Here is a 24,058-nt window from a genome sequence, read left to right on the forward strand (position 1 = left end):
CACCGGTACCACTTACGACGCCGCCGCCGCCACCGCCGCCGCCGCCGCCGCCGCCGCCGCCAGCGCCACCGTTTCCGCCGCCGGACGATTTGTACGCTTTGGGCTTCCGGTGGTAAATGCTCTTGTGGTTGTTGAGGCTGTTGAGCGTGCGGAACACTTTGTTGCACACGTTGCAGACGGCCGAGTGCAGAGGCTGGTTGTGCTGCTGTTCGATGTGCCGCTTCAACGTCAACCTGGTGCTCAGGCGCTTGCCGCATACGAAACAGGACAGCGTCTCCGCGCCCCCGCCGCCAACTCCTCCACCAGCCTCTGACCAGTCTGCAGCACAATAATAACAGCCGGTCACTCCTTTTGTATTTTTTTTTTTTTTTTCTCCATAATAATATTTATACGCGCGTAATGCACACGTATAAATATATATATATATATATATATTCAAGAATTATATATTTAAATAAATTTATATATATATATATGTATACACGTATAAGAATCGTATTTACTGCACGCACGTATCATGGTCGTAACATTACGCGTATACATAGCAACTATTCGTTTTTTATGTTGGTAAAAAAATTCGTAAAACATATATGTACGTTTGTCTCGGAACAGTAGAGGGGCGGTGCGTTCGTCACTTTTAAGAATGGAAAGTCCGACGGCAAGTTCGTCATTACGGTCCCGCGGAGCGAGGGTTGGTAGCGGCTGGCGGCCGGGGGGCGACGGGGGAGAGGGAAAGAAACGATTAGGGTTTTTCTTTTTACGTACATATACATATATACATACATATATACATCTACGGAAAAAAAAACAATAAATATTTTCAAACGTTTCGTAACAGATCACAGTAGTGTAAACAGAGTAGTTTTATAATAATAGTAATAAAATAATTGTTACGGTAAAAATACAAAAATGTTGTGCGTTAATATTAAGTAGTATATTATATTTACGTTGGGAGATCGATCTCAATCGCGATCCGGAATAATATATTAGACATGGATAAAAAAAAAAAAAAAAAAAAAAACGATAACATTAATCTGCATATTTATATATATATATATAGTAGAGTAAATATGATATATAAAAAATAACATACATATTTTTATTACGATTAGTATAATTACCAGGGCTTGGGAGTTAAGCATTTGCTTATTTTTATGGATTGACCTAAAATGTAGCAGAGTGCTAAAGAAGTGTATATCAAGTTATAACACGCACAATTATGAAATTTTAAAGTGCTTTTTTTTTGCTTTTTTCAGCAATTTTTAAAAAAAATGCTTATTTTCAGTTTTTCTGATTATTTTTGCTCATTTGACCAGTTCTTTTTTACGTTTTTATAATTTTCTCCTACAAAGTTGTTTTTGATAGAACTAAAATTAATTCTAATATACGTTGTCACGTAGTTCGTCGTTATCCAAGGAATCAATGTAGGGTTAACAAAGATATTCCAATGTTGAAAATAGAACTGAGTGTCAAACGTCAGAATGATCAAGATCAGAGAAAACAGTTTACATTTTATTTTTCAGAAAAATTCCTTAGAAGATCTATAAAATCCTTAAAGTCTTGAAAGTGAAGATTTATTTTTATTTTGTTTGATTTTTTAGTTAGAATTTTACAGTTTTTTTTTTTTAAAAAAAATAAATATTTTTGTTTAATTTAAATTTTTTCAAATGCTTATTTTAGTACTTATAATAATATAAGCTTATTTTAATGATTTTAAGTGCTATAAGTTCCGAGCCCTGATAATTACTATTGTTATTATTATTATCGTTATGTAATAAAATTTAAAATTATTCTAAACGCGCATAGGATTTAGTTGTTTTGTCGGCGTAGTGAGAATATCTGAAAAATAATCCTTAGAATAAAATGCGCATTATATATGCGAATAATTTTTTTTATATTTCGGAATGTTTCTTAGTCGTTAATCACACAATATTGTAGAGTTAAATCTGCACAAGGTTTTTCCTATTTTTTTTTTGTCAATACAATTTTAAATTGTGTACGTTAGTTTTTTTAAGATCACTGTAGGTCAACGATCTTTATTTTTATTTTTTACGTTCGTGAGCCACACTGATATTTGGTCAAAAACAAATTAGTTCGAAATAGACAACAATATAATACCGGAATTGCCACTATGTATATAGTTTAGCTAACAAGTCTACTCCAACTATGTAAATAGCGAGGTTCGCCTTTCCACTTTTTATTTTAAATTTCAATCTAAGTGTTAATACTAATATATTTCAAGTCGCAAACAGGTTTTAAATTTTCACTAAACAACATGAGGTTTTAAAAATTAGATTTCATTTAACAACACGACTATAAAAACGAATATGATTGAATAATGTTTCGCCATGCGTTAATAAGTTATGTAAAATTTTATTTTAGAAACTAATTATAAAGTTTAACAATTATGTAGCAACTCGTCTACATAACGTATTTGAACTCGTATTTGCCAGTAAAATAAATGACGATTTCCTTAAAATATTTTATAAACGCGTGTTCAAAAAAATTTAATTACCTTGTAATATTATCGATGATATTATATAAAATGAAAAAAACTATTATTTTTTTGTTCGATGTATAAATATTTGTCACGTTCACGATATATACTGTAATAATAATCTCAATAAAAAACAATTTCTTCAGTCAATATAATAAAAAAAAACATTTATTACTATGAAAATAAAAATGGGTTTCAGTATCATTTACGAAGTATCGATTTTTATGATAGCAATCGAATGCAACGTTGCAACATTATTAATTGGCGTAAGATGTTGAAACAGAAATTTATAGTAACTTATTAACCATAGCTTTAAACAATTTTAATTTCAACTGAATTTTATTAAACTGTTCTTAATTTGAAAAAAAAATATCTGAAAATCTATTCGGTGTTTAAGAACTACAATTCACGTGGTACCGGAGACATAACATTTTGGTTATTTCCTTACTAAAATGTAGTGAAAACTTAACAGTCAATTTTAATAATAAAAAATAAATAAATAAATAAACAATAGGGTACTTTCAACGTATTATAGTTTTGAAATTAGGTAATATTTTATGAGTATATTATGGGATTAATCTCAACGCAATTTACAGGTATAATAGTACACTAAATTAACGTCCGTATCAAACGTGCGATATCGGTCGTGAAATTGCAGTCGCGAATATGTCGTTAACCAATAAACATCATGAAATGTTATTATACGAAACCACTAAAGGTTCAAGTTTTTTTTTTTATAAAAAAAAATAAACGCAAACGAAATTCAGTACATAAGTTCTTTGGTAACAGAATCCTATTCACGGTTTACCATTACCTGAGCTTTAAATTTTGGATCCATTTATTCAAAAATACCAATTTTCTCCGTAATTCAGAAATCAGATTATCAATTTTTAAAATACGAAAAATACAAATTTACGTATTACCGCACGTGAAACCACAGTAGTTGTAATTTCGTACGCCGTACCGTTGACATGGGTATCTCATAAATATTTTTGAAAAAATGAATGAAATCTACTTGAAGTTTCAAAGAAATAATATAATGAATTTTATAAAGGCCACAGGGGTATTTTCCTCTTTCATTGTCAAGTTTGGTAAAGATTTAGTCAAGATTGGTAGGATAGGGGTGTTAGCAGTCGATTTTCTCTGTAAAGGGACGACGAACCAAAAAAGATTAAGAACCACTACGTTTAAACGCTTCGCACGTCATCGTTCATGCCAATTCCGACATGTTCGTATTTTGTAGCGATTTATTTTATCTGCATGTACGCATGTATTTGCATCACCTGCATTGCTTGCAACGCACTGATTCAGTTAAGACACAGCGTAAGTATACGATGAGAGAAGTTTCGACGAGTAAAAATAAAGTCCGATAAAAAAAATAAAAAAAACTTAATACTTTCTGTTGTGTAAGTTGGTAATGATAACTTCAAAAAGCCGATGGATGAAAAACGGTTTTTGCTTATTTGTATACGTTGTATTAGGTTTTTAAAAATGATATCATCTGTTTTGCGTATCCTCGAGTTCTCTAAAAGTGAGTCTACTCGTAATCAGTATACTTAATTGTTCTAACTTTTTTCGCTTAAGTGCCGTGTGTATAAACATCTCTATACGCACACACCCTTATAAATTTATAGTACCATAATCATACAGTTTAGTTTGATCAACAGACTCAGTATCGTTATGTTGATATTTAAATAATTTGGTGATATTCGGACGACGGACGATCATAAGGCATAAAGCGTTTATATAATAAAATGCAAATCTTAAAATAGTCGTGTAAAGAAATATCGACCTTAAGTGTTATTTATATTATAAATGCACACCGCGCATGTTACTTGTGCAGCGTTGAAACCGAACGCCCCGATATTTCGTACGGTCGTATGGCGATTGGGGAGAAGAGGAAGGCGGTGAATTGTATTGTTGATAAAAATGTTTTTCAAAAAAATGCACTCCATAAAATCTATAAACCCAATCGTTGTACACATTACAATAAATGTCATATACGAGTATATATATCCGTTCGCGTGTACATTCGCAATACGGTCGCCTCGTATCATATAAAAAATATAATATAGGTAGTGCTCGTGATATTCGTAGTAAAAACGCGAACAGTAAAAACAATAGACAAGTAAATTATTCCTACCTTGAGAACTGGAGCCTCCCAGAGTATCCATCACACTGGAGTGGTTGTGATTGTTGAGACCTGTGAACAGACACGAAACGAAAAACGTTAATACATCATTACGCACCATTGACATTACGTGTTTCGTGAACAGTAGCTTAACACGAATGTCCATCATCCCCCGTACCACCCCCACCGCAACTAGTAACGGTTCCATACGCGTACGATTTCAACGCAACTTTACGGTTGTTTTTACCCGTTTAACGGATTGACGAACTGTTAAGGAACTTTCCATGTAACAATCTACAAAGGGTTATCATTGATGCTTTTCGTCCTTCCCTGTTACCGATACAGCTTAGTGTTCCATCATACCAATATATTATTACGACTTTATTGCAGGTGGATACGTCAAATTTTTAATTTTAGATCGAGATTATCGAGATTGTCGAGTTACAATCGATTTAATGTACGGTTTTTCTCTTATGTTGGGCAATGATTTCCAGCTACTTGGTTATGCTCTGACAATGCGTTTTCAAAAACCATATTTTAACGCGTTCGGCCGTGTATTACATTAGGTAAACGAATAAGGAGGAAAATAAAACGACATGACGTGGTGTGTAGCGGAACATAACGAATTAAACAGATCCGTCGAAGCAGATTTTTTTTTTTTACTAATTGAAAAGCAATGAGTCGAATCAAAATGTAATCACGAACATACACCGTTTTATACAACAACTCGACGGGCGGAAAAGAGGCGCCTGTGTGGACCTTTGACGATTTATTACTTTCAAGTAGAATATCGTTCCGATACAAATCCGTCAGCTCGTCGCGCCAAAAATCGTCCGGGTAGAATAAACAGGGCGTGAGCGATGAACGGGAAAAACAGCGAAGGAAAACCGGACAACGAAGGCGTGTGCGCACGATGGAGATAACACGGAATCGGAATACGCATTATCTTCTGGGATGAGTTTAATCAATTGACAAGTATAAAAATCGAACAAGTGCACATATAATCATGATAATGTACATAATAATATATTGATAATAATTCGACGAGGATGAACTTAGCGCGCTCGCATCAACATTCATTGATAAGGTAAAACACACCGCCGTCGTCGTCGGTAGGACGATTATTATTGTAAAATTATCGTTTTACTGAAGATATCACGTGTAATGGATGTATTAAATTTTCCAGAGCAGACGTCGCGTGCTCGTAAAAGTTATAACAACAACTAATAAGAATAATTCTTCGATCGTCCACAAACATTTATCCTAGCATTTCTCATTTTACTGCCGAACGTAATGTAATATTTAGTGCCACTTTCCGTATTGGTACTCTTTTCCCGGATAAATACTTAATCGTCTCTGATTCACAATCCGTCTTGTTCGCCGTAGCGGATAACACCTTTTCTTCTAATCGTATTCCGACAGTACAATTTCGTCCTGTTCTTTTGTCATTGAGTCTAATGCATTCGACGTTAATTTCTCGTGATGTCCTGGCCACATTGGTATCCAGTGTAATGAAACTCCTGGCGAGCTCCATCAACAACATCCTCATGTCTAACCCACCTATATGCCTTTACACCGATTTAATTCCACTTCATCGTCAACCCACACACAAATCATGGAAACTAGAAAGGGAGAACCTGTCAGGCTCGTATGCCTCCGAGTACAAAAAAGTCTCTTCTGAAATCTATGGTCGATCCTGGGTTTTCAACATAAGTCGCTCTTTTATAGTCTTATGCTTCAGATTCAGATTGTGGCATAATTTATTAACCAATCACGCTCTCCAACTGTGAATACAGTTCATGCGATGTTCGTCCCCTACTACTCAACTGTCCAGCCTTCTCGTTTAACAGACTATACCTCAAATCAGCAATTTGCATCCTGTGGCTCCAATTTTTTTTATTTCAACGCCTTATCTTCCAACAATACATCTATAATCAATGCGTTTTACATTTCATTCTTCTATCTATTTTATAAATATTGTTGTAAATCTATTTCTGTTCTTGTTTGGTCCGTAAGCGTAGAAATACAATGATTTATGTTAGGATTTCATGAAAAAAAAAGAATAAATCTGGTTTTGCGATAGAGAAAAAAAAAATCTTATTTTATATACTGAAAAGAGGTTTGTTTAGCACGCGAAAAATACCAATAACTGTTTATACATTCATTATATGGCTAGCGGACCGGTGGTGACCCACACAAAAATAGCGAAACGGACGTTCTATTACGGGAGCATATTTTAGATGAATTTCATACAACACATCGTTTTTGTCGGCGACGGCAATGACCTAACCTCTCCGGCGCCCAATGTATGTGTGTGCGCGCGCGCGTGTGTGTGTGCGTTTGCGTGTATATTTCCTACCAGGTCAGGTATAAGGTAACCGAGCAATTTCCACCTACGGAATTCTCGGAAACCGGTCCCGGGCGTGTAAAAATAGAACAGTCTAACCTATGCGCGAGTGCGTACATCGGTACGTCTATACGGATCAAAGCCGCGACCGAAAAATTGCGCATTCGAGGGGCGAACAAGGGACAGGATCCGAAATCGTTCTAGATCGTTAACCCCGTCCCGGTCGAGGTTTAGAGGGATTTCAAAAATTGTATGCGACTGATGATTTCTCTTTGGGAAATATGCAAATTAGAAAACCCACGAGCGAAATTTTTTCGAAATGTATTAAAAATAGATGAATTCGGCTGAATGAATTTTTCCATTACTTAAACACGTGTATCGTTTCCTCTGTACGGTAATTATTTTTAACTTGGACGAGAGCCGATATTAATTTATAAATCGAATTAAAAACAGTTTTGTATTGAAGGCGAAAAAAGGGAAACGAAGAGTTGCGATTGAATTCGTAATTTTAAAAACTTCGACGGTTCACGTTTAGTCGTACCTACGACGATAACAACATCGATCATATTACAAAACGACTTTCAAGATTTATGTACCACACTTAAAACGTTATAATCGCGAACAGGTATTCGGTTTGCGAGGAAACAAAAGGCGTCATAATCGACTGTCGAGAGACGCTGATCAGAAATCAATGTTTAATGGTATTCGTATTCGCGCGTGGAACAAAATCCATCCCAATGCGTGCACGCGGGATCCTTGAACGCTTAGTCTTTCGACCAGTGACATGTGCAGGAATTTGGTATGGAGGGGAGATGTCATAAATTAAAATGTATTATTTTCAATCTTTATTCTTTATTATTATACAAAAAAAAAAAAATGCAATCAAGGCGGATATACATCCTTCTGGCTTTTATACTGAATTCATAAATTATTTGTTTTGAAGATAATGGAATGTCTCGATGTATGTTCATTAACGCCAATCCATTTAACCGTGACTGCCCCGTCGTATTTCTTAAATGCGGTTTTAAACGTTAAGACTAAAAAAAAAAAAAACCCCCGTAGCCCATATATCCCCCATCATCACTTCCTGCGCACGCCACTGCTTCCGACCAATAATGATCAATAGTGATCTATCTCGGGGAGTTCTTGGAGGGACGGTTAAAGAATTAGGCTCTTTTGAATTGCCAACGACACATCGTCATTCTACAGGGACAGTACGCGGACAGAAATAATACTATGTACTTGCCTGCTAACGAGTCGGCTGCCATGGCCGCGGCCATGCTGAAGTTGAACGTGGCACCGGCGGCCGCGAAGAACTTGCTGTCCAGGTACGAGTGGTGGCTCTGGTACGACGTGTCGTCCGGCTCGGACATGCCGATGGCCGGATGGACGCCGGTGAAGTCGGCGGCCGAGTCGTTGCTGTCGTCCGCGTACGGTATGCTACTGTTGACGGCCGCGGCCGACGCGGTGGTGGTGTCCATCGGCTCGGACTTGACCTCGGGCGGTGACTTGCGCGATATTAGATTCTGCGCGGTGTCCTGCTGCTGCTGCTGTTGCACCGTCGTTTGGTGGTGCTGTATCGGGACCTGCTGGTGCTGGTGGTGCGTCCGCGAGTAGTCCATCGGTGGTTCGTCGTGGTGATGCAAACCGTTACTGTTGCCGTTGGTGCCGCCTCCGCCACCGCCGCCGCCGCCGCCGCCTCCACCGCCTCCGCTACCGTCGGACCGTTCGCCCGCATCATCGTCGTCGTTGCAGTTGGGCCGGCTGCCCGCCGAGCTGGGACTGTGTTGGGACGTTCTCTCGGAAAGGTCCATGCCGCCGGCGCCCGAGGACGGGTTCGACGACGTCTTGTTGTTGCGTTTCAACGGTATCGGCGAATTTTCCTGGGTGAACAGAAACCAAACGAAACGTTAAAAAACATACCGGGGATGGGGAAAAAAAAAAAAAAAAACAAAAAATCGCGGTCGACGAGCGGTAAAATAATCCGACGGACGGTCAAAGCGAAACCGACGAGACCCGCGCCGTTGTAGGCACAGTTTATGAGTTATCGATTTCGTGTTGAATACGATCAGGTCGAACGGGATCGTTATTCCACCACGACCGTAGTAATTTCCCGTAAAATTTGACAAAAAGTGTGCTGCCGATTATCGGCGCGCACAAACCGTAGAAGACAATATTACTTGTCCCGTTCATGTCGGTATTGTGCGATCCGCGAGAATTGCTATGCGCTACAGCTCTTCACTTCGATACGTACGTATATAGACTATATAATACACATTCCGAGGAAATCAATGCAAGAACTTTGACCCATTACGCTTTTTGGCGATATTTCGCAGCGCAATTTATACACGCGGGACGAGAAATAAATATATGTATATACGATTCACTTAGCTCTTGACCCGCCGGAAGGATCGCAAAAAGTTTTACTACGCACGTTTAGAGCTGACAGTACATCATGTTTTGTGATGAATATAATAAATCCTTTAGCAAGCACTCTGTACGATTATTATACGTTAAGGTTTTCATCACATTCGACATTTTTGTAATTCTTTTTTTTTTTTTTTTTGTAAAATGCGTAGTAATACTAAACGCTGACGGACCGAATTGAACACGTCATGTTTTCACGCGATTCACGTTCGACTATTTCGTGGGATAATTTGATGAAAACCAAAAAAGTAAAATAGTAATTGGCTTTTACCGGAATTAAGTTTTACGCACGCGGGTGCATAATTCCCATGAACGATGAACGGGGTTGGATTTTAGTATTTATATGTGTACGCAATAGTATACGGAAAAAATATTAAAATAAATGTATATCGACGCGCGCGCGTACTATTTGCTTTCGAAATACATACAAATTTACATATACAGGTATTACGTTTGTTATTGTTTACTCCGGTCGTTTCTGTTTTCCGAAAATTTTGGATTATTTCGTCCAGGTATAAACGCTGGTCGCAATGTACAGTTGAAACCACACCGCGCACTAAGTTCTTTCTACGCGGCCGTCATCCGGTCAACAATTTATCGGATCTATAAAGATGAATATTTTTCGGTCATTCGAAAACTAATCGGTTCACAATGTTATGGGTTTGCGTGTGTTATAATTATGTGTTAAACGGCACTTTGAAAATTCGTATTAAAATGCGAACATTGACTCACGATATTGTACAAAATGAATATTTTACTATTGAATCGATACGATACAATGTAATATCAGGTGAAAATAAATAAACGCGTTGCAATATTTAAGTATTTCGTAACAACTTATATATTTATTATTTTTTGTTTTTGTTTTTTCCCCGTTTTTGTTGTTGTTGGTGTTTTTACTCGGTCAACGGTGTGTTGAAATGAGAGAGGAAAATAATTAAGAAGTTTCGTTATTTTTTACTAAGATTTCACCAAAGAGGTCCCGAAAACACGTAAAACAACAAAAAAAAAACGGCATTATATTGAACGTTTTCCCGGTAAAGTTCCATGACGAAAAATACTTTCAGTTTTTTCCCCTATACTATCTAAAAGTTTATATATACATATATATATATATATAATATTTATATTTTCCTTTTGCACCACTTTTGTTAACCATCTCACTATGTGTTCGATTTATATGGGATCATTTCTTTTAGTGCATCAACATGTGTTTTTTTTAACCCTTTTCGACCATGGAAACGAACTCCGTCACTTATTTATATGTATTTATTATACGAAATAAACGTAGGTATATAATATATATATATATATATATATATATATATATATATATATATATATATATATAAATATATATTAGGGTGGTCCTTATTTTTTAACTTTCAAAATATCGACCCAGGTACCCGCCATTTTGTACATTATAATCAGGGACTAAATTTGGTCATGATAACTCACTCCTTTCCGTGCCTCAAGAGGGTTAAAAATTTTTCATATAGGGTAGCTTTGTAGTTTTGTTAATTTAACTCAAAAACTATAGTACCTACTCAGCGAAAAAATGCATAGAATGTTAATTATATATTTTAATAATGCTCATAAAATATTATTTAAAAAAATTATTGTAAGTCTGTAACTTCCCAAGAAAAATAGTAAAATACAAAATATTTTATTTATTTTACAAAATAGATTTTTTATATTTACTCAAGTGTATTAGATAAAATATTAAAAAACACGAAAAAATGTCTTACATAAAAATCGAATAAAATTTAATATCCTAAAGAAGGTGATTATTAAATTTTCAGTGGATTAAATTAATATTTGGATTATATAAAATAATAATTTTGGAAATAATTGTTTAAAGCAAATACGTAGAAGATATATAAGATTTATCATTATTTTCATTAATAAGAATATTTATTTGGTGATAACCATGTGTTGAAAACTATTTATAATCACTATACTTTATCATTATCAATATTGTTGTCATTAAATACCCATCACCAAAATAAAATTAGCCAACATGTTTAATTTTCTGTTATTCACCGAGTGTACGGCGATTTAACCATAGTTAAACAAATAGTGATTGTAGTAGTGTTCATTGTAGAATATTGTTTAATATTGTTCTTATATAATGTTTTATTTTACATATTTAATTATATTAAGACAATTAATTTTCTTGATTGGTATTATGAAAAATCAAATAAATTGTAGTAAACTTTCATCAAAAAGAGATATTTTGAACGTTCTCTTTTACAAAATGCTTTTAGTTAAACTAACAATACACGATAGCGCTAGTCTTGTGTTTGATGAATGCCAAATTTTTTGGATGAAAGTGCGTATACCTATTCAAGATCGATCAAATTATATAACTAAAATTAAAAAGCTCTATGACGAACAGAGAAAATCAGATAAAAAAAATACTGATACACAAAAAAAGTTATAAATACGTTTAAAAACAATTTAAATTACTTATGATTTACTATAAATGATTTATTATTTATAATTTTAGATTGTTCAAGATTATAGGAAGCAATACCCGGGATTTAGTCATGAAGTTTTAAAACAAACTTATAATTTATAATTTAAATACATTTGGACGTAGTCAATAGGTTATATAATAAAATTAATTAATAAAATACAATTTTATTATAACTGCTATAATATTAGCATAACTTACATAAATCCGGCTATTACAAATTATATTTTTTTCAGGAAATTAAATTTTATTCGATTTTTATGTAAGAAATGTTTTCGTATTTTTATTATTTTATCAAACAAACTTGAATAAATATAAAAAATGTATTTTGTAAAATAAATAAAATATTTCGTATTTTACTACTTTTCTTGGAAAATTACATACTTACGACAATTTTTTTAAATATATATTTTATGAGCATCATTAATTAACCTTCTATACATTTTTTCGCTGAATACTATAGTTTTTGAGTTAAATTCACAAAACTACAAAATCACCCTCTATGACAAATTTTCAACCCTCTTGAGTCACGGGAATGGGGTGAGTTGTCATGACCAAATTTAGTTCCAATTACTTACGGATTATAATGAAAAAAATGGCGGGTATCCGGCCAAAGAATATTTAAAAAAAATTTCTTCTTGTATAACTAAAGACCACCTTAATATATATATATATGTATAATATAATAATAATAATAATATATGACTTTCGAGTGGATAAAACGCTTCAAAAATGGTTGATAATCAACTGATGATCCACGATTTGAAAGATCGTTAACCTCCAGAAACGATGATTTTGTTGCGAACATTTGTTAAAAAGTGCGAAATTACCACAAATTAGCCATTATTAAATTAGCAACTGAGACGGAGGATCTCACTTGGAATTTCAATTTCAATGAAAATCTTAATTGAGTCTAATTATGAAACTTCAATAGAAAATTTATAGATGAGAAGTATCGTTGCTAAATTCATTCCACGATTGATGATATTCTTCATTATAAATTTATATCTCATGAATAGTCAATTAGATATTCTATAAAGACATATTAATACGTTTGCGAGACAGAAATAGTAAAAATAGCTAAAGTTAATCTAAGTTTCTTCACCACCTTTTTATAAGGGAAGAAGGGATGAACTTCATACGCGTATTCACATTTATGTATTTTCCTAGTTCGATATGAATAATAAATAACAACATTTTGAAGAAAAAAATGCAATGGGGGCGACTTCCACGTTCGCCTCCTTACTTATGAGGACATCATTGTTTAGCGCTGTTGGTTCGTGAATTTTTGGTGAGATTAAATATTCACTAAAAGAAAACAGTTTCAAGATATAGAGGAAATTGAAGTGAATAATATGACAAAAGAACTTAAAACTTTAACATTGAACAAATCCAAATAACCTTCGAAAAATGGCATGATTGTTGGAAGCACCGCATATCATTCGGAAGAAAGTATTCTGAATCATGTATCTTTAAATAATATGTAATTTCATTTTTGTAATTATTTAGAATAAAGTCATGGTATTTTTTGAGAAAATTTCGTATGTATAATATACGAGTAAGTGTACGTTCATTTGTAAGACGCGTTTTCTCCGTTAACTTTGACAATTTTATAATACATATACTAAGATCAAGACGTATACCAAGTTCGGTGGATTTCGCTATACTATAAGGGAAGCTATTTTAAAACTCTCTAACTTCACTGTTCAACCTACCGCTACCCAAAAGGGTCATTATTGATACGGTCGCTTCTCCGAGAATGTCCAATTGAAACAGTAAAACATCTGTAATTGCCTGTCGTCTTTGTGCACATGCACACACGAGCACGCGCGAACGGTGAAAGGTCACTCATTTACGGATCCCTTCTGCGTGGCAAAGGCAACGGTCCACCGACATCAAAAACGCAATACACCGAGGTGCAAATTTCGGGTAACAACGTGATAACGAAACGATTTACGTATATTCGGTCGAACGTTCAGGATTTGCACGTACATATAACTCCATTGCTTTATAAATGCCAAATGGTTCAAACGCGAAAAATCAATGAAGTTTTACGCTGCATGATTGTTGTGGATATTTTATTTTTATTGTACATTACTTCAATCGAATCTCTAGGTACACCGGACGATCTAAATATGTCAAGTTTGCAACACACTGAAGTACAGGCTTGTCGCTACAATTCCGGGTGGTCCCTCATCCAGAAACTGGTAACGGCACTTAATCGCAACGTCGAGTCGTTTCACGCTCGTGTGGCGCTTATTATACGAAGAAATGTATCCGTACGATATTGTGAATTCCGAATCGCGGAATTTATTTGTTCTCTCCGTGTACACGTTTTTGCACGATATTGTCCTGATGGAAAGTGTACGTTTTTGTTTACCGTAGGAACACGTGTAACACACGTATACAACAGTGACGATTTAAAAACCGTTCGACATTTTTTTTTTCCTTTCACGCGGTGCGCCCATCGGTTTGGTCGAGTAATAAAAAAAAAAAGTCAACGTTACAGAAATAATAATTTTAAAATCTGAGGTAAACGTTTATTTCAACCGTTTTCGTCGTATATTATCTTCGTATAATTTTAATCGAGTAGGTACTACGTAATATTATATCGTTGTACTTATGTAAATATACGCACACATCACCGGAAATTAAAGAATTTAAGTGCATTTAGCGCGTTTTTGAAAACAAATAAAAATAAAAAAAGGTGCTGACGTAGCGCGTTCTCGACATTCTCTTTTCGTAGTATAAGCTTGTCATACGCTCGGTCAGGTTGCGGTAGCAAACCGGGAAAACAAGTTCGACCGACTGTCGGCGACAACCGCCACGGGCCCTACGATACCTATGATATTTGAACGGTGGAGAAAAGTTGTTCAAACGTGTAAGACTACGGCAATAAGTTATGACGTGAGGTTTCCGCAGTACATCCGATTCGTTAGGTTTTGGTGTGTAAAAACTATCGCATATCGCGATGATCTGTGTACAGATATACGGTACCTTGTCCGAAGTACACGCGCGTTCGTACAAATATAAACCCTTAAAACCGCCGAGGGTCAAGACGTCAGATTATGTGATAACACGGTTAAACGGTAGCAATACAACGACAACCGCGGTACCGATAACACTTCACATTCGCGCGCATCGATTTAACCGTCGTCGGTATATTATTGTTCGTTGATCGATTAATTTAAGCCCGTTGAATCTCCCGGACGGTTTAATACTCCCATAACACCACGTCATTTCGTTCCTAATCAAAGGTTTCCGAAAAGATTCGCCGTATTCACCGATACATGTGGATCTAACAATTTTATATTGTATCCGTTCATTAAGTATATCGAACGCGAAAATTGATTTACAAATGCATTGTTATTTTGGTGAATACGATTTTACGGAAAGAAATTAGGGACTCAATGTTTTGTACACCTGCACAATAAGAGTTCGGTAACACTTGAGCGATCTATTATCGAGTCCGAAGTTTCACTACATCACTTCGATATCCGTGCGCGGAACCCTCAAAAACGGTATACAAGTCGGACACGAGATGAAATATGGGCAGTATACGGGTGAATGATCAGTTGGATTTTCCCCAGGCGCGAAAACCGATTAACGTGCAATAAGTATATGTTCGTAGGGCTTACCTTTGAACGGGGCGAAGGTATGGACGACGGCGATTGCTGCGGGAATCCTTTTCTCTGTCTGACGTGCGGCGACACTCTGCCCTCGGCCGCCTGTGCGGCGAGCGACAGGAACGTGTTCTCCGCTGGCGGCGTCTGCGAAGACTGTCTTGCGGAATGCTGAAATCATAAACAACACGACGACGGTTACATCGACCAAGGGATGCGAGTCCGTGTACACGTACCGAGACCAATCAACCTCGTCGTTGACGGGCGGCGGTGTGATGGGTAGGGGAGGGAATAAGGGAGAGCCTGTGTACGAGTTAGTGACGGAGTATCGTCGCGGAAAGAGGAAAGCCAAAAATAAATGGACGCAACCTGGAGAATGTTTGAAAAAAAATCTGAGGCTATAAGAATATCGAGTCGAGAAGATCGTCGAATATTTTAAAAGGAACGTGAAACGAGCTACGATTTAGAGGGGTAAGAGTCGAACGATTTTAACGAGAGAATGTCACGACCGGCCGAGTAGGAGAACGTTATCCGCGTGCCGTTTACGTTTGCTACCTGTTATTATAGCGATCACGCGATAGGCTAATACGGCCGCTCGAGTGTGTACATAAGTACCGTGTTCGTTGTTGTCACCACGTGCGGTACTGATGTGGTCTCTACAATACGGACACGGATTAGTACGGTTTCCGAACTTAACGGACACTCGTACGTATTGTGTTCACGGGATTATCCGGGGTAAGAACAACGAAAACAACTGTTTGCGTTCGCAAAAAAACAGAAAAAATACGGTGTTTCAGAAAGCTTGGATACAAACCCCCCGAACACTTGATTGCACGGATACGTGTATTGTGTAATCCTAAAGGAAAACACGAGATTTAACGAACGACAAAAACCGTTTCGTTGTAAGCATCCATGCTATCGACTTAAACGGACACGACAAATTATAACGGCTTATTGTTTTATAGCGCGCGGTGGCCATCCCTTATCGCGGCGTGCAGAGGGCTGGCACGTTAATTTAATTTTTTTTTTAATTTTCGAAGGTAAAAACTTTTTACCATCCTTGAGCGCTTTAAATCTCCACGTGTACCGCGCCACCGATCGTTTGTCGTGCACGGGGTGTTTCGGCCGATACCTGTGGTATATACGACGGAAAACCTGACCGGTTGAGGTAAGTCAAGGTTTTCATAAAGAGCGAGGGATGAACAATGATTGATCGGGGGAAATACGCGATATGGCTGCCGGCATTATTTGAACGATGAAAATTATTTATGTGAACGATCTATCGTGTTATGATGCGGTGATGTGTTTTTAATACATAATTGGTACATGAATATTGTATGTATACTCACGTCGTTGGCTGACGAGTCTGACGGCTGCGTGAGCCCGCTGACCCTGAGCACTTCGGCGGTCTTCAGGAACGAACTCAAGTTCCTTTGGTGAACGTTTACTTCGCCGTGGTAAATGAACTCAACCAGTGCTTGCAAGTCGTCGAACACGACGTCTTGCAATACGATTACCGGGTGTTTGCATGGCGTGCTCTGTGCAAATCAAACACAACGTTCGGGTATATTTCAATAAATTTGATGTAATTTTATACATTTATATAATTTTAATATAATTATTTTTTTGTTCTTTGACAGCCCCGCATCGTCCGTTATAAATTCGATAAATATTTACGCTATACGTTATAACGATATCGCATACGAGCGTAATATAATATTTTAGAAACATATCCCGTTATTATTATGTAATTTGTTTATATATGTGTATAAATGTATACGCAGTGGATTTTCGTCGATACGGGGAACCGGGAAGGGCTCGAAAACACAGTCGTTTTATTTTAAGACTTATTTAGTATATAGTTGCATTATCGAAGTGCAATAATAGTTTCAACGAGATTTCGATTTAATTGAAGTATCCACATACCTGCAGAAAATACTGCGCCCATAAAACGGGGATGTTCGCGTTTAAGCGGGTCGGACGTAATAGCCGTGTTATTCGTATATTTCGTATCAAGTTCATTGACGGAAAGCGTGAGGGGCGGGTTAGTAACGAAAAGTTTTTACATCCGTACGGAGGGCTTTAAACACGCGTAACTACCCTCGACGATAGGAGAAGGTGTTGGCGTTATCATCTCGAGCGTTACAACATTCCTGCGACGGAGCACGGGGACGTGAGGTTTACGTGAACAAACGTTGGAAAAAAGGTCGACACCGATGCGACAATGCGGAAGTAATCGTCGGGAACGCAGAGGCGAATATTTCGATATTACAATAAATTGCGATGAATAAATGAATAAATATCGTACAGGACGCAACGACTCACTTTTAACAGCTCTCTGAAGTAGGGACTGCACGCGGACAGGACCACTCGATGGGCCTTCAGACTCTTGCCGTCGCATGCTAACGTCACGTCGATGAAGTCTTCGTCGTCCCTCAGGTTCTCGAACGCTGTGGTAATGCTGTTCTGGTAGTTGTTCCAGCGCAGGCAGAAATGCTGCAGGTCGCCCATCACGCGGCGGGCTTCGGCTGACACAGTAGTCCCGCCTGCAACCGAGAGGTGAAGAAAAAAATGACATTAGTTTTATCGTGATACACTCATGGCCGGACAACGGGACGAATCGAAAGGGCCGGTGACCGGAAACCCTTATACACGATCGTTTCCGCCGCGGCACCGACGGCACACCGTTACCAAGGTTATGGGAACACGCGTTCGCGGTCTCTCGTTTCCGCGAAAACAACAGTTATTACGACACCGCGGTCGGCGGGGCAGGTGTTACGCTGTCGGTCGTTTTCCCGCGCGTTTTCCGCCGTTATCACGCCCCTCCCGTCGGCGGACGACAACAAAACATCGTGGAGGATGACGAGGTTTGCACAGGGGAGGGAGGACACGGCGATAACGGACCGCCGACGACACGCGCGAGTTCTAAGGAAAACGCGCACGCACGATAGGCGTGTCGGCGGACGAGGAGGGGAGGCGTTTATCGCGGGTTGGCGGGGTGGGGTGATGTTGTTGGTTCGTGGGGGGTCATCTCGCCGAGACGCTCGTCATCGCAACGCGACGGGCGGGGAGGAGCGACACGCTCGATCGGTCGGCAAACCGTTCCGGGGCGCGTTTAGTTTCGGCGCGCGCGTCACGTTGGCGCGCGCGGCCGTGTCACCGCGGAATCGGCGAACAGGTGGGCGGCCGGGCCCGGTCGTCCGCGGGACACGACGTACGACCGCGATACGCAAAACGTACGTTAGACTCGCGGGCACGCACGTGCGTGGCGACGAACACACACGTACACGGCGGGAGCGAGTGGCGGCGCGGCGCCGTGACCGCGTTCCGGCGCCGGCCGTGGGGAGGGCTGGGTGCGCGGGAGAAGGTCGCACGGGACGGGACAGGGGCGCCCCATTCAACCGACCGACCGGCCGGCACACGTACCGCGCGCGCACGCAAACGTGTTGGCGGCACACGCACACGCACACACACACACGGCGCGCGCACACGCGGACACGCGGACACGCGGACACACGTGGTGTACACACGCGCAAGCGGAGGCGCCGCGACTGCACGCGTGCCGCGCGCGGTGGACGGCGGCGGTCGAGCGTTACGAGGCGGATCGTCGTGAAAACCGCGTAGACGTGCGAACGTGATGGCACCCGGCGGCGCGCACCCGGACGTTGTCGCTGACGAACACGCGGCGCACGTCGACCACCGTCCGCGTCGCGGCCAACAATATTATTACGTAAACACGTCGTCCGGCGGTTCACCGGTCGGAAATCTGTCCGCGACGACCACACATTTTCCCGTAACATATTATTACTATCAGCGTACGCGTTACACGTTTTTACTCACTTACCTATACTTTTACTGGCCGGCGATCGGGTGAGAAGATCGTATCATCGGTGACCGGCACACGGCCGCCGCAGGCATGCGGAGCGTGTACGACATGTGTGTGTGTGTGTGTGTGTGTGTGTGTGTGTGTGACGAGTACACGATGACACGAGGGTGAGAGAAACGACGAAAAAGCGAAAAAAAAAAAAACGAAGAAACAAAATATATCAACAACAAGTCAGTTGTAATTGGTAATTTTTTTTTTTTTTTTTAAGATGATTAAACGTCGATAATTACTTAATTAAAAAAAATAAAATGGAAATTGCGTTTTAATTAATTAAATTATTTTTAATTTTTTTTTTAACAATGCGCCCGAGCGTATGATAATTTTTAAGTGATTGTCGCACGATTCGTTTATTTTTTCTACGAGTGTTGAACTAAAAAAAAAAAAAAACAAAAAAAATAACAATCACTTCGTACGGCAGCCGAATGCCGGTGATAATTATGCGATATAACGGTAATAACAATAATAACTGTTGATGGTCGTGGTGGTGGTTGTGGTGGTGGTGGTGGTCGTCGTCGTCTTCGTCGCCGTCGTCGTCGTCGGTGTCTCGCGAGTAATGTGTAATATAGTAATGTGGTGCGTGCGAATCGCGTGCGTGCCCGCGGCGGTTGCGACGGAGATGATGCGGTTGACGAGAGCCCGCGCGGCGGAACTATAGACAACTCAAAAACATGACTAGCAATAAACTACTAGGGGGTAAAAACCGAGAAAGTAAAATTGCATATTCGTACAGTTTAATGAGAGAGAGTGGGTACCCCCGCACACCCGGCCTACTCGGCCCGGTCCGCCCACCCGCGCCCCGCCACCGCTCGACACTCCGCGCGTCGTGGCGGGCGTTTGTAACCGGAATTCGCACCGCACGCGCTCCCCCGCCCACCGCGCGGCCGCCGCGGCGCCGTAGACGTGGGGGAGTAGGCGGCAACCCCTTGATAAGGGAGCAGAGCGCGCCGGCGACGTAGAGAGCGGGTACGACGGCAGCGGCAGCAGCGGCGGCGGCGGCGACGACGACGACGACGACGAGCGAGAGGGAGCGAGAGAAGAGATCGAGTGCGAGAGAGTGAGTGGCGGCGAGCGAGTGAGTGAGTGATAGGGAGGAAGGGATAAAAGCAAAAGAGAAAAAAATCATTAAATTCGTCCGCGCGCCCTCCGCGAAAGCGGCCGCCCCCCGTGCCGCCGCTGCCGCCGTCCACCACCCCGCTTAGGCCGCCGCGCATGTGCCGCCGCTAAAAAATTTAATTCGTTTTAACACACTACTATAAATAGTGAACATTGTTATTCAACTTTCATTCCGTTTTGGTCCCCACTCGCACAGGATCCCCGGGAATCCCTCCGACCGTTCTCACCCCTTTCACGTCGCCTGCTCCTCCACCGCTGCCGCGCGCCACCTTACCCCTGGGGTATCGAGCACTTCGGCGTTTTTCGTCGTCCCCTTCGCACGCAGCGCGCGCCGCGTACATATATATTTATATGCCACCACCGCTCGCTTATTCGCCCGCGCGCTTATATGCCCCGTACACGCTGCGTCGGATGATGAGATGACGGGGTGCAGGGCGTGGAGGAAGAATACGCGCGGGTTCGTTCCCGTCCACCAGGCCTACACACACACACACGTATAAATATATGAATATACACACAGACGTACGCCGCACACCCGCACAACACGCGCACACCTCCACTGCCGCTTCCTTCTTCGTCGTCGCAGTCTCCACCACCACCACCACCACCACCACCACTGCGCTCACTCGTCGTCGTCATCGTCGTCATCTCTTTCCTCTTCGGCTTCATGTCCTACACACGACCAATGACAGAGCGGTGGCGGCGGTGTCGTTCTCTCATTTTACTAGGCAAATGTAATTTATGAGCGCCGAATCAATACCGAACGCGGGTCGGAAGCTGAGGGCTCACGCGCGCCGTGATCAGAGAGTGGTAGCGGCGGCGGCGGATGAGAAAAGAGTCGGAGAAGAGAAAACGAGAGTACGCGGGTAGTGGAGCTGAACGCGGAAGGGGTAGTGGGCGCGCGCCCCAGAGGGTGCGACGAGGCTGTAAAAAATGTAAACCTACCCAGATTTCTCTAGAAAAACCACCGTCACATCGCGAGCGCTCCGCGGCCTATACGCGCGCGGCTCCTCGTCACGGCAGGGGCGGCGGTGGCCGTTTCTGCTGCTGCCGTTGCGGCAGGTATACGCGGCGGTGAGTAGGAATCCCTTTTACGCCGTGCCGTTTTTCTCTTCTCCCGCGATGGCGACAGCACGCTTAAAATATTATTCCGTAAATCCTCGATTGGTATATATTATTATTATTATTATTATTATTATAACCACCGCCCTACCCCGATGATTTATCGCCTTGTCTCCCGTTATTACCGAACACGTATACATTTACACGTACGGCCCAGCCTTCGCCCCATTGCGGTGTTATGATAACGGATCGTGATAACTATAATTATTGTCATTGCAATGTCGTACGTCCCCGACGTAATCGTTTTAAATTGATCGGTGAGAAACACCACGTTAGCCGGATGCACGTGCCACGAAAGAAACCGCGGTCGTCGTTAACTGTAATATCTGCGCGTAGTGTTAACGAATGCGGAAATACGTGTCCGACGAGAGGGAAAACGATATCGAACGGAATTCCCTTCGAGCGCGCACACACTTTTCTCCCCGCACCCTCCGAGGAACGTTTTCCGCATCTGACGACGTAGGCGATTTTTCCGTGTCGAACAAGTGGCGATTTTCTTTCGACAAACGTCCGCGGACGACGATCCGTTAAAAAGTGGTCAACACGTACGTGCGCGTACGGCAACGGGCTCGAAGGTATATTGTTGTTAATATTCAGCAGGCCGACGACACCTGATCCTGTCAGCAGGGATGAAAGTAAAACTTGTCGCGTTGCGTACGGGGTAGTATAATAATAATAATAATAATAATAATGCGTACCCAGCGGCGCGGTGTTATTACGCGGAAAGCTTTTGAAAAATATTCTGAGAAATCCGGAAGAAGATTTTTCGACCTTAAACGCGCAAACGTGTTTTACACGAACACATCGTTTTTTTTATTATTCGTTCAACCAACTTTGTACGTACACATACGTATGCGCGATGGAGTGACAATAATTGGTTGATATCTGGTGTAGAGTAGCCTACTATTTAGTAGGAATGTTCTTAAAAAACAAAAATCGTATGCGAGTTTAAGCGTTAACTAGCCAATGAAATAAATTTCATATTATTGTTATGATTTTCTTTCCTCTACTCGTTTTAATTTATTTATTTATTTTTTAATTAACACCGTAGGAAAACGGAACTGACGGAGTATAATAATTTCTTTTAAAACAATACGATTCGGTATATATTTATTTAATTACAAATAAACCTTATTCAGTTATGTATAAATTTGTTTTCGAGCTTTAAATTAAAAATTCTCACTTTTGATTAAAAATAAAAGCGAAAGTGCGTTCTAGCGAATTCGTCAAAAAGAATATTGTACCGCAGTGACGTAAATGTTCGAAATCAGTCCTTTCGGTTTTTACGTTATAAAATTTCATAGGAGGGTGTGGAAAATCAATAATTAGAGAAAAACGTTCGGCATAATATTATGACTTGTTCTAGAACGCGGGGATATTTCATTTTTGGGTTGTTGTTCTCGATTCTATTGAACGGCTCAAAAACTCTACATTAAAATTATATTCATTATGTGTTATATTAATATAAATAAATAATATAGAATTTGAAAACTGATGTGTAAATAGTGTTTCGGCAATGGCATCGTTAAAAAATGAGAGATGAATTATATAGGTAAAAAAATGAAAATGAATATAAAAAAACCCCGATTTAGTATCAAAAATTATTAATACAAAAAATTACAGTTAATACTATTACAAGGAAATTAATTTTTAATTCGAAAACGTGTCTAATTAAAAGAACAGTATTAATTTAGCAAATTTATTTAAACCTTTTAGTTTTTTGTTAAACACGAAAATAACATTTCCAACTACTTATAAATTTACAAGTAAGTTTAAGAGAAAAAAAATCTGTTCAAAGTTTTCTTTCAGAAATAATCTTTCCGGAAAAAGAAATCCAAATTTTTTTTTCTACGTTATACTATTTTAATGGCCTTTAGACATTTACACATTTAATATTATTCGGAAATTAATGCGAATGCGAACGGTTTGAATAAAAAACGATACCACTCGATTTTTCATTTTTAGTTACACAATACGTGCAGTGATACTTAATCGCTTAGGGTTAATAGGAGGAATACGTTTTTAAAATGTTGCGGTTCAACTTTAAAATCGTACTGTGTGTATTCCGATTCTATGAACATAATAATAAGACAACCAAGTGGAATTTTCGATTATTATCGAGTAAAATACATGTGCGAAACGGTGAGGTTTAAAAGTCGCTTATTTATTCCGGAAAAAATACCGTTTTCACTGCGGGACGGTTTTTTTTCCCCGGCGAACGAGCATATTTTTATTCTTCACTTTTTATGGACACGCATGTTTATACAGTGTATACATAATATTTTATTAAAATGTACTTTTTTCACGCTTTTTATCGCCACAGCTAAAAGTTGTGATCAACGTTGTCTTGTACTATTACATTGTAATACCATGCCAGTACTACCACTATTATATATATATATATATATATATATATATATATATATATATATATAT

At 39.6% G+C, this 24,058-nt stretch overlaps 2 protein-coding genes across 14 annotated transcripts in view; one reads left to right on the forward strand and one right to left on the reverse strand.

Annotated features, from left to right (window-relative positions):
• LOC112679514 overlaps window positions 1-1,056 on the forward strand; it is a gene marked incomplete in the record, with an annotated part of 25,445 nt that extends 24,389 nt beyond the window's left edge. Inside the window, 1 exon segment of the mRNA XM_025549352.1 lies at window positions 1,044-1,056.
• Window positions 1-24,058, reverse strand: part of LOC112679512 (broad-complex core protein-like) — an 86,669-nt gene that overhangs the window by 11,543 nt on the left and 51,068 nt on the right. For 7 of the 13 annotated variants that reach the window (XM_025549343.1, XM_025549349.1, XM_025549348.1 and 4 more), the window contains 6 exons: window positions 17,827-18,047; window positions 16,851-17,039; window positions 15,517-15,672; window positions 8,222-8,858; window positions 4,641-4,700; window positions 66-318 (listed from right to left, as the gene is read on the reverse strand). In XM_025549343.1, coding sequence (XP_025405128.1) covers window positions 66-318; window positions 4,641-4,700; window positions 8,222-8,858; window positions 15,517-15,672; window positions 16,851-17,039; window positions 17,827-18,047 — 1,516 coding nt within the window. Of the gene's footprint in view, window positions 1-65; window positions 319-4,640; window positions 4,701-8,221; window positions 8,859-15,516; window positions 15,673-16,850; window positions 17,040-17,826; window positions 18,048-18,192; window positions 18,776-19,345; window positions 19,586-24,058 lie in introns of those variants that run through there. The other 6 variants (XM_025549342.1, XM_025549341.1, XM_025549339.1 and 3 more) reach the window with 4 other exon arrangements.

This window comes from Sipha flava, unplaced genomic scaffold (genome assembly GCF_003268045.1).
Source record: "Sipha flava isolate LNK unplaced genomic scaffold, YSA_version1 163_pilon_pilon, whole genome shotgun sequence".
NCBI classification, from domain to species: Eukaryota; Metazoa; Arthropoda; class Insecta; order Hemiptera; family Aphididae; genus Sipha; species Sipha flava.